The following is a 14,582-nucleotide window of genomic DNA, read 5'->3' as shown; positions in this document are numbered from 1 at the left end:
GATTAACTGCAGAAATTCTTGCTCTGTCAATAAACCCCTGTCAATAAACATCCTTCAAGCCTTCGCTGACAGTGAGAATTCTCTTTCTGACCTGCTACCCACTTACATGCATACCTACCCCCATACCCAATGAGAAGATCTCATATTCCTACTGAATCGTTCCCCTCTTTCTTCTGCCTCTCCCATCCGGCTGCTCTGTTCTCTGAATGCAGAAACTTTTTACTCTAAACCGTAAAGCTTTGGACTTGAATCAGTGGATGAGGATGCTGGGAGCAACACTGGGGGTACTTGCTAGCACAACTCTATGACTTCACGGGCAACACAGACAATGAAGAGCAAGGCCAGAGAAATAAAATTACTTGCTCAAGGTCACACAGCTAGAGAATAACACAGCTGGCCCTAGAATCCTCACTGCCAACTCTGAGCCAGAACATACACCCAGCCTCTGTAAAAACACTCGTCATTAACAAGCCATCCCCTCACCGTGATGCTTCCAGAGCGGTGCTGGGGGATGGACATAATTAATAGATACTTGTAGAACTGGACAGGCTTGGGCTAGAGCCAGGATCCTCCCACATGCTTAAAGGACCTGACTATTTGGATCGTGTTAATACCTATGCCTAGGAAGCCCATCTTGGGTTCCAGAATTACTCTCAAACTACACTGTCCAATATGGTGGCCACTAGGCACATGTGGCTACAGAGCATTTGAAATGTGGCTGCTCTGGGTTAGATGAGCCATGTAAAATACATGCTGGCTAAAGAAGATGTGGTGTATATATACAATGGAATACTATGCAGCCATCAAAAGAAATGAATTCTTGCCATTTGCAATGACGCGGATGGAACTAGAGAGTATCATGCTAAGCAAAATAAGTCAATCAGAGAAAGACAATTATCATATGATCTCCCTGATAGGAGGAATTTGAGAGGCAGGGTGGGGGTTTGTGGGGCATAGGGAGGGAAAAAAATGAAACAAGATGGGATCAGGAGGGAGACAAACCATAAGAGATTCTTAATCTCAGGAAACAAACTGAGGGTTGCTCGAGGGATGGGGGGGTAGGGATAGGGTGGCTGGGTTATGGACACTGGGGAGGGTATGTGTTATGTGTTATGGTGAGTGCTGTGAAATGTGTAAGACTGATGATTCACAGACCTGTAACCCTGAAGCAAATAATACATTATTATTTGTTAATAAAAAAATACAGGCTGGCTTGTGAAGACTCATATAAATAAAGAATAAAAATATCTCACTTAATAATTTTATAGGGGTTTCATGTGAAAAATAACACTGAGGATGTAATGAGTTAAATAAAATATATTGAAATTAACAAGTTCACCTGTTTCTTTTTCAAAAACATGACTACTAGATAATGTAAAATTATGTATGTGGCTCACACGGTATTTCTATCAGCTAGCACTGCTCTAACACACAGCTATCTACCTCCCCAGCCACCTAATGTTTCCCAAAAGACTGAAATGTCCTGTCTACAGACATTACAGAGGGTGAAAAGAAAGCATCAAGGACATGATCTTATCCTAGGGCTAGTTCCTGGGACCTGAGGAATAGCCACTTAAGCAGGTCCCGCAGACTGTCCTGCTTTGTGCCACATCCCAACAAGTGACCCCTCGGGTCCCTACTGCTCAGCCTCCCCCAAAAGCAACCCACAAGTCACCCAATCTACAGGGAATTTCAACTTTGTTTCTATGGAAACTCTTAGTTTGACTTTACTTCTATGAAAACTCCCATGAAGAAAAATTCTCTGTTTCTCAGATTACTGTTTCTGCAAACAAGTCAGGTTGGTAAAGACCACTGGCTGTCGCAGGTCACGAGGACAGCCTGTCCTAGAGACCACATTCCAATCACCTTTGAAGCTCGATGGGTCTTTGCCTTTTCCTGCCTATTCCCCATTCCAGCCGTCTAAGCAACTTTGCTAATAACAGTGATCATTTATAAATTTGTTAATAGCCATAACTACAGAATAAGCAGTTGACTGGAAGGGCAGGCCACTGATCAACAAAACAAATGTTTGCATACATGCTTTAATGTTTAATTCTTCAAAATTCTTCAGTGCCTAAAGGCAGGTTTAGCATGATAAGCCTGTAACCTGCTTGATAAAATATGGGGCCAGTGTCTCCTTAGGAACATGTAGGAGCTCCAAACAGTGGTTCTGAAAGTGTGGTCCCTAAACCAGGAGGCAGCAGCAGCACTTGGAAATTCCTTAGAAAAGTACATTATCAGGCCTCCCCCAGACCCAGTGATTCAGAAATTCTGGAGGTGGGACCCAGCAATGCGGGGGTCTCCAGGTGATGCTGGAGCATGCTCAAGTGTGAGAACTGCAGGGTTAGAGCCTCAGACGGGCTTTCTGCTAGTATGAGGAGTCTGACTGTAGCATTGCCAGACAGAAGACATGTGGAACTCATCCGAACCCTAAGCAGTAAGGCAGAGCTCTAGCATTTGCATCTGTATCATCCACGAACTTATTTATCAAAGCCACCATTTTGGGCTTGGCAAGTCCAACAAATTCATATTCTTAAGTCTAAGGCACTAGCACTCATTTGTTCTAGAAACTACCTGTTTTGCTCTGCAAAACGAGTTTCTGGTATATTATTTTGCAATTAGAAGAATAGAGCTGTGCTTTGCTCTTATATTAATCATAATTATATATGTGTGATTTACGTGATCTCAATTTTGGGCTTTCTAAACTAGATTAGTAGTCTGTCCACATTATCCTTGTAAGAAAATCTGAGGCTGAAAAGAAAAAAAAAAACCCATAAAATCCGTAAAAGGAATTGAAGTAATTGTTTCTGACCAGAGCCTGCCCAGAATGCCCTAGTTATTGGAAGGATAACAAAAGGAGTTGGAGGGACGCCTGGGTGGCGCAGTTGGTTGGACGACTGCCTTCGGCTCAGGGCGTGATCCTGGAGTCCCGGGATCGAGTCCCACATCAGGCTCCCAGCTCCATGGGGAGTCTGCTTCGCTCTCTGACCTTCTCCTCGCTCATGCTCTCTCTCACACTCTCTCTCTCTCAAATAAATAAATAAAATCTTTAAAAAAAAAAAAAAAAGGAGTTGGAGACTTGCCAGGCTAAGAACTGCAAATTCAGGATGCCCAGGTACATTTGCATTTCAGATAAACAACAAATAGCACATGGGACTTACTCATAACCAAAAAATTATTCACTGTTATCTGAAATGTAAATGTACCTAGACATCGTATATTTTAACTGGCAACGATCTAGAGTAGGGAATACTGTTCTTTGGGAAGGTTGTGCGGCAATAGCTTGCCTCAAAATACTTAAAGAGCTATTAGGAGAAAAATGAGCTAGTATCAATATAGACTCAGAAACTAACATTCATGGGTAAAAATCACTGGACGAGCATATCTGACTCAGCGAAAGAAAGACATCCGCACGTAGACAGATTGCAGCCAAGAGGCATGGAGGATGCTGGCAGGAAGGCAGGCTTTGGGAGTGCTGGCTGCGGGTGGAGGCTAGAAGGTTGGGCCTCCCAGACCCGAAGGCCTGTGAATCCCCAAACTGCTTGAGTTGCCATTCTCTAGAATCTTCCTGCTTTCTGAACTATGCAAAGTGCTTGAGTATACATAGGAAAGAACCACATTCCAGAAAGGAGAAACCCCCAGGAGTTCTTTAACCTACCCTGTGCCCACCCACTAGCAGGACCTCGTGAAATACATCTGGGGTATTTTTTCTGATGCTTTTAAGAAAGCCATTAAGGTGAAGGGGATTAATTATGATGAGCCCCGAGTAAGGTATAGAACTGCAGAATCACTATATTGTTCACCCGAAACTAATACAACACTGCATGTTAACTACCCTGAAATTTAAAATTAAAAAAAAGTGAAATAGCTATTCAGATTATGTGAGGATTTTTCAAAGGCATTTCAATGACAAGAAAACACTTAACTGCTTCCAAGCGTAAAATGGAGAAACAAGGAAACTCACTCTTTGTCCTGTCCATTTCTGGTTTGGTCGGGTCCGGAGTTGCAGCAGCTGGAGGTAACTTCTTTCCAATAGTCTGAGGAGAAAAGAGAGCAGTTTACTTAACGAGATGATTCTCTCCATTAAGCAAAGAAATAAAATCAAGTTCATGATGAAGAAATGCTTCGAAAAACCACACACTTAAGTTTTCACTGATCTGTCTAGTGGCTGCGGTTCTCTGCCAGGCCGGACCCTCGTTGACAAACGAGTGGGAGAACCAGGGAGCAAGGGCTTTATCCTTGGAGGTGCTCAGTACCTTTTATTCCCATTCTTCCTTGATGTCCTTATTAAAAGGTTGATTATTTTCACCAGACTAGACAGGCCCATTTCCCCTCAGGCTACGAGAGGCTGTGGAGGCACAGCCCCGGGGCCCAGAGGAGGCACCACAAGGGTCTGTGGAGTAGAAGAATGGGAGTAAGAGGACAAGAATAAAAAGGCCGAAAGAAGGAAAGGATAAAGGGAGGGAGAGCCAGAAGGTCAGGTGGACGGGCAAGTGGAAGGCTGGGCAGAGGCCAGAGGGTCCAGAGAAGCCGGGTCTTACCGCATCTCCCAGCCACCGAAAAGCTAGCCTGCCTTGCAGGGTAGGAGTAAATACCCCCACGTCCCCGATGACAGCTCTGTCTGCCCTGAAGACAGAACACAGAGGCCCAGAGGCCTTCTTCCCACTAGCCTTTTAACCCTCCAGGGCTTTGAGAGCAACCAGTGTCACAGACCTTAGGTGTTTATTTACTAGTCCAAAAAAAAAAAAAAAAGGATAAATTTGTTTGGAGTTTATTTTCTTTCCTTCATTCAAAGCTAACTCTATTGCCACTGATTATTTATAAACCATCCACGTAAAAGACTAATACTGTCTCTGACTAAAGATGTTCCTGAAAACACAGGCGACTCAGAGACTCAAAATATCAAAAACAAAAAACCAGACAGCCAATAAAATGATGGGTCCAAAGGTGAGGTCTCTGCCCGCTCTTTTCTTTTGCCACCACGTTTGCATGCTGGTGCGTGATGCCCGAGGAGACGGTCTATGGATACCAGGAAAACAGCTGTCAAAACGAAGGAGCTGGGGGAATCAACCCCCCCAGCAATGAACGGTTTCCCTAGTGAGAATTCCAGCCACTGGGAAAACCAAACATATCCTCCCCTAGAACACACGAAGAGGAATGAACTACAGAATTCAAAAACCAGCCTGGTGGAATGTGGCTTCAAATAAAACTAACTCACCACTGTTTTTAATTTGAAAAAGTTCTTCATGCCTCAAATGTTGAAACCAACATTAAATATGAATAAATCACAGAAAGAGGATAAGATAAATCAAATCCTCAGCCCTTCATGAATTTTTAAAAACATTTGTGACAGAAAGCTTTTACATTTTACACAGTGACATTTTTATTTAGTGCCACAGGGCCTTCTAAATGGGATAAAAAATGAAATCCAAAATACCGTGCCACCCTCAACTGCTGCGAAGTACTCAGATTAATAATATGTTGTGATTCCAAGGAAGCATCAAGGAGGAAAAAAGTGTGTTGTTATTTGGCCACAAGGTCAAACTTGATGAAAAACCATCCTAAGAAATTATCTTGCAAAATCAGGAAGTGAAGGTAAAAGGAGACATTGTCAAAAGTGTCATTCACATTCCTGTCCACATTTCCAACAGTGCCCCCCCTCCATCTCCATTCCTCCCCTACGGCCCCACCAGAACAAAGCATCACTGTCATTAACTCATTAGGAAGAAGAAAAGCAAAACTGTTAAACCTTGAGTGATTACTGACATTGGGGAGAGGAAATCAGGAAAATACTGCTCAATCCTGACTCGGGGTTCCTTTCTGGGTAAAAAGGAGGCTTCTAATGGTTTGGGCTTTAAACCAGATGCTTTCCTTTAGGGAAACCTTCACAGGTTGTGTGTTCTTAGAACTTCCCCTTATTTAGTACCAAAGGGAAGCACTGCCTATGGTCTCTGATGCCCTGCTTTCCAGGACAGTGCAAGCTAAGAGACATCAAGAAAAATCCACCAGTTAAGTGCACTTACTTCTACACTTCTGTCACGGAAAGACACATGAATGCAGAGCTTACTCTGTTCTTTTTCTCACTATTTCAGAAAATACAGCACACTGGCTTCCATGTGGCTCACAGCATCGGGTGACGGTGAGGCTGGTCATGGGCGCGTCTGCCAGGGGTGCTAGACTTAAATTAACTCTTCCTTTCTTCTTCTTGGGCCATGATTGAAGGTCAAGAGTAAGGCAAGTTCCTCCCCACTCAGCCTGGTCCCCGAGGTGTCCCAGAGACGGGAATTGTTCAGCTGCTTCTCTCTTCTCCAGGCCTACGGAAGGATGGCTTCCAGGCGGGCGGCACTGGTATCACTGGGAACTTGCTAGTAAAGCAAATTCCCGGGCCCCGCCCTAGACTTTCTCAATCAGAAACTCTGGGTCTGGTGCCTGGCAGTCTGTCTGAACACACCCTCCAGGGGATGCTGGTGTACGCTCAAGACTGAGAAGCACTGACCTAGATGTGCGTGGGATTCCATCAGCACTGACCAAATACCTTTCTGGGGTGAACAATGCAGTGCCTATTCTCATGATCAGATAAGTCATAAACCATCTTTTTCACTCTTCTTCCTCTTCTCGCTCTCCTTCCAGTAGGCTTTGATGCCTTCTACCTTCTCTGCTCTCAGCTGGCATAACAATACTAAATCAGTCAGCTCAGAAAGGAATGAGAGTTTAGTGGGGCTGACAATGGGACTATATCACTGAGGGGAAAGAATGGGGAGCCCATGTGGCTATGGGGTCCTTCACCAAAGAAGCCCTGAGAGGATGGATGGGTGAAGGGACAGATGGATCAATGGATGGAAAGATGGTTTTGTATCAACAATGGAAGACGGTTCCTAGCCTCAGACTACCCTGAAGGCCAAGTGGGCAGATCTGCATGACCGTACTAACCTTCAGGGACAGCCAAATCCTGCGGCTCCCTCAGAGTGTGTCTCTCTACGGGCATGCTAGGTGTGACATCTCTTCATTGCAGGAGACTGTCTCACACACTAAAGGACACTTGGCCACCTGCGTGCTACCCACTGATCACCCGCAGTGGTCCTGATCAATGCATCCACACCAAACATCCCACACCTTTCTAAACACCCCATTCGAGAACCCGTGTCTCCTGCCCTTCCTCTAAATACAAGAACAAAGACAAGGGGCAATGAAACACGGCTTTTCCACTAGGCTTTCAGCTTCCCCTACACCTCTGAAAACATTTTGGGTCCACTGGGCTAAAAGTGAACCGAACCCCAACTTGCAAAGGGCAATGCCTAGCTCCAGCACACACAGAGGTCATATACAATTGAAAGCCAGACCCAAACGGACAGAAAAATGAGGGAATCCCATCCAAACATCTTGCATCCACCCTGTAGGCAGTGAAGAAGAATGTCAGGCTTCCGGCAGCTGTGGAAGGAGATACGGGATCTCTACTACTTGCTTCCTCAGCAGAATTCCCAGTTCTTGCCCTCCTGAGAAGATGGCTTATCCAGGACATGGACTGGCCACGCACTTGGGAGCTGTGCTGATTCTGCTCAGGACACAGCTCTTTCACTCCTAAGAGTTGGGCAACAGGCCCATTCTACCATCTGCCTTGTGAAGGAACCCTCGGCCGCTCCACTCCATAGCTGGGCCCAGCATTTTTTCTTCCCTGTGCTGTGTCCTAAAGACTTCTTAGTACCCACATCTATGCTCTTGTGCTCTGCTTGTCCCCCAACTCTGAAGCTTCTGCGGGGTCTGGGAGCAGACATATGTATGGATGGCTGCAGAGAGGCGAAAGCTCTACAAACAGACAATGACTGATTGCCACTGCCAGTGACCTGCAATTGCTAATCATCTACGCAATATACGGTCATCACCAGGCTGCCCTCAAGTTCTGTCTCTCCTACCACACCCTAATCTCCATTTAAAAATGACTTTTAAAAACAAATACTTCCAAAAATTCATTCCTTTAAAGATTTAAGACCAGAAGTCTCTCTCCTATTGGCTTTCTTGATAAAAGTACTAAATAAAGTTTCTGGGGGTTTTGGGTCCCCTAGGAGCATCATACCTACTCCCAGCTTTATAAGATCTGGTTATACAGCATCGGGAAGGATAACCCCCATATGATTTCAGTTACTGGAGCAAGTAATTTTTTTTTTGCCATTTCTGTGCCAAAATGAAGAAACTAGTGCTTGTAGGAAAGACAATCCCTGGATTTGAGCCCAGTGGAATCCAGTTCCCTAATGACTAATTTATCTGTTTCTCTTTGTGACTGCTGGAGCGTGAGACCGGGGTCCTGCTCAGATCAAGTCACTCCTGTGACTTCATTCTAATTCAGATGCAAACGCCTTGAGTGTATAAAATTTTCTAATTAGAGGACAATGTTAAAGAGAGTTTAAGCCCCATCTCTGAAAGTCTCCTCTCCGAGAATACCACACATAACTCTTAATCACAAAGGCAACCAGGTTCAGTGGATGGGGGAAGAGAGAAAGAGTGCTCCCTACGTTCTAGCAGTCAGGGAAGCCTCTCTGTTGGCAGACCAGGCTTTCGGATACCCATTCTAGAAGAGGGTGATCTTCTGAGAAGCTATACGTAGACATTACTCAAGTCCTCACAGAAAGCCAAACACAAGAGACGACTTTTCAAACAGCTGGTAAAATATAAGCTAAAGGATGGCTCTTTCTAGGCATTCCTGTCGCCGTACTCAGGTCTAACAGCATTCCTTCCCTTTCTGCTCAGTGCAGATTCATTAAGTGCCTGTTCAGTGCAAGGCAGGGAAGCAGACAAAAAGGCAGGATGATGCCGCATATCACTGCAAACACTGAAACAGCAATTCATTGGGTTTTCCGGACTGCTGTGCTGAGGAGCGTCCAGCCACTGGGCGTGGTTAACCCAAACGTTCGTCATGCATAGGATACAGAGAGATACAGGCTACAGGACATAGTAACAGGAGAAAAGACGAATCAGTATGTATATATTACCATATCCACACCCTTTTAGCTTTCATTTACCATCGTAACTCAGAAATAAACACGAACTATTAAAACGCACTGTAAAATTTTAATATTTCTTTTTACACACTCCTTTCCTGAGCACCTATAACTGATGGTATTATAAAAAGTCTTCTTGGTGCTCGGCCGGGAGCGGTAGGAGCAGAGCCGAAGCCCAGGGGGCCAGCTCGTGTCAGAGCCAGAAGAGAAAAGCACAAAGGAACATCCTTACAATGGGTGCCTGTGAGCTTCTAATGGAAGCTTTTTCTACTGGCTGGGAAATTTACATTAGCAACTGTCAATTTGCCCGCCTTTGGTTGGCTCGGCTTCAACTATTTGATATCAACAGGACATACAGCAGAGTAAAATATGACTCAAAATTCTAAAGATAAAATGCATGGTCCAGTCAAAGAAAAAATATATTTGTAGCTCCATTCGAGGGACAGAGGTCACCTTTAAAACAACTCATATACCACTATGTCAATTCTGACACCTCCAAAAGAGCAAGCTTCAGTCCATTTTTAAACCTTGCTATAAGAAAAACCATTTTTAAAGCAATCTTCTGATTATAAAATTGGGCTTACGACTTACAGTCCATTCATATAGTGTTTATTTCCCCGGTTGTCTTGCAAAGTTAGCAACAATTCGAGTTACGTAAAAACCTCTGCCCAATCATGGTTGAAGACCTTGTCAGAATCACAGATGCTCTAGAAGCATTTAACTGTATTACACTTAGAAGTTTAACTGCTTTTCTCCCTCCTTCTATTCAGAAATAGTGGTCTCCTTGAGAGCAGGACCTGGATGTTACTTATTCTCTTATCTCCACAAAGGATATGAAGGGTAAGTGCTGAATGGAGCAGGGAGCTTGGGGACACCATGGTCTCACCCTCTGCCCTAGTACTAGCAACCCCCCCCCCAACACAACTGATGGAATAGGGGAGACATCCTTCTTGACAAACCAGGAGGCCCTCTTGGAGCCCCCCGGTTTGTCACTGCCACATACCAGATCTTTCCAGCACAGTTTCAAGTGACAGCATATTTTCCAGGTTATCTTCCTAGACCTCTATTGCCCCTGCCTTACTCCCCTGTACCCATGCACACGCCCCTGAGCTCCTATTAATTATTGGTCACTACCATAAAGAAGAATCCAATCTCAGCCGTGTTTCTGGTAGACGGCTCTCTGCCTGTGATTTCCAAATATTCATCCTAGCCTGTTCCCTCACATTCCCTCAAGTTCCCATCTGTTATGATCAAAAGCCCATCATATACAGGGCTCATTATCATTCGGGTATTAGAACACACACACCGTCCTCTCATTCTGAAATAATTTTCCAAAGTGTGTTCCCAAGATGTTCCACCAATGAACCAACTTCCAATTCACCTAATCCCACACTCTGGTAAATATGGAAGACATAGAACACTTGGTCTAATCCTTGCATAATAGCATATTAAAGTCTCTGAGAAGTCCTGTAGTTATTGCTAACTCTATCGTTAACATTACTTAAGTGTTTTCCAAACTTAACAGATACTTCTTGTGCTACCCAAACACACATCCCAAGAATGAAGAGTGTATGGAAAAGCTGGATAAACATCACTACCTCTACTTCCTAAACCCTCCGGGCTCATCCTCTTTGTTTCCTAGACTCATGACTTGAAACCTACCCTTTGATGACCCTCTTACTGTATCTTCTCACATCAAATGCACCCCCAAGGCCCCATTTTCATATTTACCCCTTCCCCTTTAACCCCTGCCTAGAGCCTTGTTACTAGCACAGGGACTGTTTCACTAATTTTCCAGACAAGGATCCTGCTCCCCAATTCAGGCGACTTCCTCTGACCTCACATGAGACTCAACTTTTAGTCTACCTCCACCATCACCCCTTACTATATCTACTTCAAAGAACTCAGGTTAAAAAACCCACTCAGGATATATACTGCTACTTAATGGCTGCTTATAAAAATTCCCAAAGCCCTGAAGAAATTTACTTCCAGTTGCTGCGACTTGCCATAGCTCTCAAGGGCTGGTGTCTTCCCCTTGTGCTCCTAAGACGAATAGCAAACTGGAGCGCCTGGGTGGCTCAGTGGGTTAAAGCCTCTGCCTTCGGCTCAGGTCATGATCCCAGAGTCCTGGGATCGAGCCCCACATTGGGCTCTCTGTTCAGTGGGGAGCCTGCTTCCCCCTCTCTCTCTCTGCCTGCTTCTCTGCCTACTTGTGATCTCCGTTTGTCAAATAAATAAAAAATGTTAAAAAAAAAAGACTAATAGCAAACTTTCTCTGGATATAAAACACCGTGCTCGCTTCGGCAGCACATATACTAAAATTGGATATAAAACACCAAAGCCCGACTTAAATGCTTCCATTAGGACTCCTGGGGCTTACTCTTTCAATCCATCCAATAAAAACTTCAGTATCTGTCATTCTACTGAACGTGTACATAAGAAGTCTGTTTTTATATTAGTATATCTCTCTCTCCCTGAGACATACATGTGCATTTGTGTGTATCAGTAGAAAGATATGGCTGTGAATTTCAGCCAATTCTATCATTTATCATGAACTTTATCTTCTGCCAGGATTTGATCTGTTGGGTCATTTGTTTGCATTCTGAAGAGCTCTAGAGACCATGCCCTAAAAAAACTGGAAAGGGCCCTAGAAAACATTCAAAGGTAGGGTAGGATTTTCTCTTTGTCAAAACACAGTAAGGTTTAGCAGGGGCTTCTCCTCATGCTGGGGAAACACAATGTTGAAGAACGAATCAAAGCCGACTTAAGGGCTCAATGAGGTAGAGAATGTACATTCAAGACAACATTAAAATCATAGAAGGCAGCTCTCCAAACATCTGACAGTATATGAAGATACTATTTATATTTTACCCCCACTGTTCCCAAGAGAGAAGCCTGCATGCTATTTTGCTGTAGGATCATCTTATTCACAGAGGATGAATAAGCCAAAGTAAATTTCCATTTCATGTACCACTTAGACAAAATACAATTCGCCATTATACTCTAAAAGACTATTTTCTTCTGTTATGACAAATAAAAGGAAAACGTAAACCTTCCTTCTCCTAGAGGATTAGTTTTATCTTTTGATTAAGAAAGCTCTCTTTTTAGATGCATCTGGAGAATTTAAAAAGAGTATGGGTAAGGGAGAGAGAAGTATGGTAAGGCAGGAGTAAATGCCATGGGCTGGTTTGAGTTTTGTTCATCCAGAGCTTTAACAGGAAACTTGCTGTACTTTTCCAAGTCCGAATTTCCCTAAAAAGTAGCTCTATGAATCCAATTAACATAGAAAGATGCTATCCGGATTTAAAATATTTTTATTTATTCAATCACAACCTAGTCTAGGTCATTTCCCTTACCTGGGATGGCACCTCCTTCCCCAGTGTCTTTGAATCCCATCTCACTTTTAAGGTTCAAGTGAAGTCCAAATTGCTAAACAAATGAGGTTTCAGTAATGTTTCTACTGACATGCAGCCCACAATGGATCATGACATTTTTATGACATACTTGAGAGCAAAACCACATTTGTTAGCTTTCCTTTATACCTCAAAAGTGAAGGTTGGCCTGCCCCTCTCTCTCCCTCCCTTGACCCTGCTCCTGCTCTCCACTCGCTCCTTCCTTCCATTTAATCATTCATTCAGCATTCTTTTCTGGAACTGCCATCAGCCATGATTGCTGGAGGCTGAGTTAACAAAGATGAGACGGACAGAGTCCTGGATCTTTACTAAGTTCAAAATTGAGCAGCAGAGATGGACTCTAACAGAGCATCATAATACAAAGGGATAAACACTACAATAAAAGTGTCTAGAAGAGAAAACAGGAGCCATTAATAGTTCCACAACTGGAAATCAGTCTCACTGGATTGACAAAGCTTGAGACAAATTCTGAAAAGTGAGCAGAAGCTTGCCAGGCAGAGAATGATGGAAGGGGTATTCTAGCTGAAGAGAAGCAGGAGCGAAGGTAAGAATGTGTGTGGGGAAGGGGGTGCGGTCATGGGTGAAGGAAGGGAGAGCTACTTGGGTAGGAGGCCAGAAAGGTAAGTTGGGGCCAATGTTAAATTCATGCATTATCTTCAAGGCAACTGTTAGTAAGCGGAGGTGTGGCATGATCAAATATGCAACTTTAAGACCGGTGGTCCAGCGGCATCAGGGGAACGCAGAAGAAAGTAAAGACATGCCAAAGTCAAAGAGCTAATAAATAGGAGGTTGACACCATGATCCAGCTGAGACAGTGAAACTAAGAATGCAAAAGAGAGGTTCGAGAAATATTTAGACCTCTCCATACTTCACAGGCTCCACAGAGAAAAATCAGTGATCATGAACTGGTCTGAATATACAGGGACAAAACCCAAACTCTGTTACATTCTTGAGTCTACATACACGCATTCTACAGAGGTCCTGGGGGCCAGTGATGTGCTGAGAGCAACATGAAGTTCAGATCCTCATTAGAGAGGCTAAACAGCCTGACGCAGGGGTTCAGGGAAGCATTTCCAAGAATCTATCCTAATGAAAAGAATCATAGTGAATGTGTTCTCAGTGTTCCAAGGCTGGTGTGGTGATGTGTTGGAGAAAAATAGTAGGCCTGTGATGGTCATGAACAGTTAGCTTACTGTTAAAACACAAATCCATCACTTGAAAACTAAAGGAATTTTTAAAAAACAGAAACATAAACTGAGGGTTTTGGAGGGGAGGGCCATAGGGGGTTGGGTGAGCCTGGTGGTGGGTATTAAGGGGGGCACGGATTGCACGGAGCACTGGGTGTGGTGCATAAACAATGAATTTTGGAACACTGTAAAAATAAAATTAAAAAAAAAAAACCAGACACATAAGCTCATGACACATATGAAAAAGTATCTTTCTAATCTGACAAATTTAAACTAAACAGTTTAGTCAAGTATGTCTCCAAAAATGTTTTAAGCTAGAATCAAAAATGGGAAATTTCTTTCCCCAAAAGAAATTTCCAGAGAAGAAGCACCTAGGTGGCTCAGGAAGTTAGGCAAGTGGCTCTTGGTTTCCCCTTAAGTTATGATCTCTTGGCCCTGGGATTGAGCCCCATGTTGGGTTCTGTGTTCAGCGTGGAGTCTGCTTCTCCTTCTCCCTCTGCTCCTTTCCCTGCTCTCTCTCTCTCCCGAAGAAATAAATAAAATCTTAGAAAGAAAGAAATTTCCAGAGAACCTTTTATGTCTTTCAGAGTAAGGAAAGGAAATGAAACAGTTTTAATCAGAGAGGAGGTAATATTTACAACGATGTTTTATTGTTTTGTTTTCAAGCAAAACTGCTGTTTACTAGGCTAGGGCACATATTGAAATATTATTCAACCTTAAAGAAAAAGGAAATCCTGACATAGGGAACAACATGAATGAACCGGGAAAACATCACAGCAAGTGAAAAAAGCCAGTCACGGAAGGACAAATACTGTATGGTTCCACTCACATGAGGTACCAGGAGTAGTCAGATTCATAGAGACAGAAAGTGGAAGGGTGGTTTCCAGGGGCTGTGGGCAGGGGGAAAGGGGAGTTCAGTGTTAAAGGGGTACAGCGTTCTGGTTTGGCAAGATAATGGGATTTCTGAAGATGGACGGTGGGGATGGCTA

The 14,582-nt window shown here is 43.7% G+C and overlaps 1 protein-coding gene across 11 annotated transcripts in view; it reads right to left on the bottom strand.

The window, feature by feature from the left end:
• The window catches only part of SH3KBP1 (SH3 domain containing kinase binding protein 1), a 340,719-nt gene that overhangs the window by 96,225 nt on the left and 229,912 nt on the right, over nucleotides 1-14,582 (bottom strand). For all 11 annotated transcript variants that reach the window (XM_044234434.1, XM_044234427.1, XM_044234423.1 and 8 more), the window contains one exon: nucleotides 3,965-4,037. In XM_044234434.1, the coding sequence (XP_044090369.1) occupies nucleotides 3,965-4,037 (73 nt within the window). The remainder of the gene's footprint in view (nucleotides 1-3,964; nucleotides 4,038-14,582) is intronic.

The sequence above is a fragment of the Neovison vison genome, chromosome X (assembly GCF_020171115.1).
Source record: "Neovison vison isolate M4711 chromosome X, ASM_NN_V1, whole genome shotgun sequence".
NCBI lineage: Eukaryota > Metazoa > Chordata > Mammalia > Carnivora > Mustelidae > Neogale > Neogale vison.
Note: the sequence above shows the minus strand (reverse complement) of the source record. Positions and strands in the feature narration are given on the sequence as shown.